The sequence below is a fragment of the Athene noctua genome, chromosome 7 (genome assembly GCF_965140245.1).
Source record: "Athene noctua chromosome 7, bAthNoc1.hap1.1, whole genome shotgun sequence".
Lineage (NCBI taxonomy): Eukaryota > Metazoa > Chordata > Aves > Strigiformes > Strigidae > Athene > Athene noctua.
The window spans coordinates 7,962,455-7,965,817 of NC_134043.1; the positions used below are offsets into that span (position 1 = coordinate 7,962,455).

General features: G+C 36.4%; 1 protein-coding gene across 1 annotated transcript in view; it reads right to left on the bottom strand.

Annotated features, from left to right (window-relative positions):
* Nucleotides 1-635: 635 nt before the first annotated feature.
* The window catches only part of CCNT2 (cyclin T2), a 28,581-nt gene continuing 25,853 nt past the window's right edge, over nucleotides 636-3,363 (bottom strand). Inside the window, exon 10 of the mRNA XM_074911514.1 lies at nucleotides 636-918. Within this exon, the coding sequence (XP_074767615.1) occupies nucleotides 896-918 (23 nt within the window). The 3' untranslated portion in view covers nucleotides 636-895. The remainder of the gene's footprint in view (nucleotides 919-3,363) is intronic.

A 3,363-nucleotide genomic window follows, 5' to 3' on the forward strand; every position in this document is an offset into this window, starting at 1 on the left:
TTGATTCTGAACCCTGAACTGTTTTGGGAAACACTTGAGTGAGCACTATGTAATTCATCAGCACTGCAGAAATATAACTAGCTACTACTAACTGCTCAAAATTAAATAAAATTTGAAGATTATTATATATTATTAAAACAAACACCACCACACACCCCACACACCCCCCCACACCCCACCCCCAAGTATTAGTATTTAGATTGCCCTCTTTCTGGTAAAGATTCTTCCTGAGTCTTTTTCAAATTTAAAATTTCTGGGGAATGAGACACTGTAAAAAACAAAAATTAGTTTCACCGCAACATAATGTGGTGAACCTTATGCCTTTGTGAGCACTTAGGCTCCAGGAAGAGATGCAGTAAAGCTCAGCCCTACAACTGTTATGGGCTGAGCTCTCAAGAATTCAAGACCCTGACTTCAGTGCCAGCAGTAACACGAAAATTACTGTTTTACAAAAGGGAAAGAACATCTAATTTTTATATAAAATCAACCTTCCCCAGAGCACTAAACATTTTAGTTTCTAAACAGCTTTTGAACTTTATTTTATTCCAGTAGCCTAACTTCAGAGAGTTGGTCTAAACTTTGTAAAAGCAAGGAGAAATCAGTATTTCTAGCAAAATTCTTTATTAATAGTTTCTGTAAGTATAATGTCACATAACAATGACAGAACATATGCCAGTATAAGAGAAATCCTAACATCACAGTAATCTTCAAAGTTCAAACAGTTAACAGTCCCATTTTGAGGAACAGTGGTTGGTCCTCATAACAAAAATCCATGGCAACTTCATGTTAAAGTATCTTCATGTTAAAGTACCTTGCAGAATAAAGGTAGGAGCCCTGGCATATGAAATCAAGTGGGATGTACATAATTCCATGCTGTATATTAATTCTTCTCAGATTAAGGTAGCATCTCCAACAAAGCTGCAAAGTAAATATGAGTTTTTATTTATCTTGAAATGAAACTGAGATGATGGTCATAAGCAGGGAAATGGGCATGCTCTAAGATATACAGTTAATTAAAAAATGTCAGAATTACAAATCCCCCTTCCCTATGCACACGTCATAAGCAAAACGAACATCTTTTGTTGAGGTCTGAGTTCCCCCATAGTAAGGTGATTAACTATCTGCAATTTAAATGTAATGTTTAATCCAGCTAATTGCACTAAATTTAGACTCCAGCTTAAAAAGTTTGTAAAATTTTAACCTGAGGTTTTAATCAAAATGTGGAATCACATTTTTGCTTTTGTTTAACCAGAGTTAGAGAATGAGGTGGTTGTTTAAGACCAGCACTTGCAACAAATGTATTGCAGCTTAATCATTCTGAGAAGAGGTGATGTGGTTGCATCCCAGCCCTGTGCTCAGCACAGCTAAACCAAGAAGTATGTTGGGTTAGGGTGCCTTGGGCTGCTTGGCTGAGTCCAGTCTATATAAATAAGTCTATATATAAATAAGTCTAACTTTGCATATTTCTGACTTGAGATCATAGATTTCCACATCAAAATCCAGATAATTCAAGACACCTGTAATAAGGTATCTAAGTAGTAAGGGGAAAGGTGAGAAACTTGAAAAACCTTCTTGAAAACCTTTATTTTCAATGAAAAGTGACTCAGTGAGGAGGGTCACACGTGCTTAATTATTAAGTGTTTGAGCAGGGCAAGGCTTACTGTTTAAAAAAAAAAAAAAAAAAAGAGTAGTCTTCATTTCTAAAACCAGTGAAGAACCTGTGACAAAGTATGCAGGCTGCCAAGTAGTATCTATGACCACTTTGCTGCAATGGCAAGTTTCGTCAAGATTTGGAGCTCAAATTTGAGAGCCTGAAAATATGCTGTCCTTTTATCATTGTAGGGGATTATCTAGTATTTCTTTTATGCAGTAATATATAAAGCTCTGAGCTACTGCTCAAATCAGAGGAAAAGGGAGGGTTCTTAGGCATGTCAGCCCAGATATTTTACACTGGTCTTGAAATTACAAACAGCAATGATGTAAAAATTTGTATCTCAAAATACTCGCATCAACCTTTCTTCTCACGGAAGCAGACACTGAGCCAAGAAAACCCACAGATTTTTGAGGTTATTTGGTTCAAAATTAGTGCTTTTTCACAAATTTCAGCAGGAACTGCTGCCATTTTCTACAGCCCTCTCAGGTGAAAAGTTCTCCTGAGGAAAGGCTTCCCATACACACAGCAGAGTGCCTTTTCTCCCCTCCTTTCCACTTCCCAGGGGACATGCACCATGAGACAGCTTCAGAAGGGGAATTTTACAGGTCTTGCTAAAGAACGCAACCTCTGAATTAAGGTTAAAAAAATGGTGTCACAATAAGTGCAGGAATATAGAGGAATCAAATCCAGGTACTGAAACTTTAAAGGTTAAAAATTTGCTTTGGGTTTGCTATATCCACCTCAAGAGAAGCCAGGGAAAGTCAGTCCCACTAGCAATGTGAGAAACACTCCTGGTATTAATTACATGTTTTTTAAAGGTGTAAACATTTCAGAGAAAGGAAGAATAAAGTAGCTGTTAAACTTTGGCATAACTTCCAATTCTTTTAAGACATTTAGTTTTAGAACTGATTATGGGAATGTACATTTACATCCCAATTAAAGAAAACAAAGCATTGGCCCAATCCTCTTCATTGCAAAACAAGGATTTGAAACCTTTTCCCCCCTAAAGTCTTACAAAGATCCATGGTATGATCTCATCACCCTCCCCCCACCCTGCTTAAAAAAAAAATAAAAATCAAGCATGGCCAGCCACTATACAATAAAATTAGGGCACAGGCTCTTGATCCCAGGGTTGAGTGAGGGAACTGCTTAAGATGGCATAAAATTTCTAGAATTTGCTTTTCAGGTATCTCATACCCGATTACCATAATGTAAAGGCAGCAAAGGGAACAAATTAGACTTCAGACTTTCAAGCATTCCCCTCTTTGATTGATTTAATGAAAACCAGCAATGTTTTGCCAGTAACTGAAAAGGGATCTTCTTTGTGTTTATAAATGAAGTTGGAACATTAAACATAGCAAAATGGGATAATTTCTGCACAATAGAGGTGAGGTAGGGAATTTTATTGAAAATACTTTTTTTTTTTACAAGTTCTTAGAAATAAAGTTGCTTTTTCTAATCTCACACAAATGGCTGTACCTCAAAAATTCAACTATGCTAATATGAAACATTTATATTTACAGTTAGCCAAAAGAATATACAGAACTGCCATTTTATGCAAATACCGAAGTACCAGATCACAGTGAGATACATTACTTCAGCACTCCCACCATTAGGAACAGATTAAGATTCAACATACGAAAGAATCTCACTATTCTACAGACCTCATTATCTCACAAAAAGGGAAGAGTTTTAATAGTGTTGTAGCA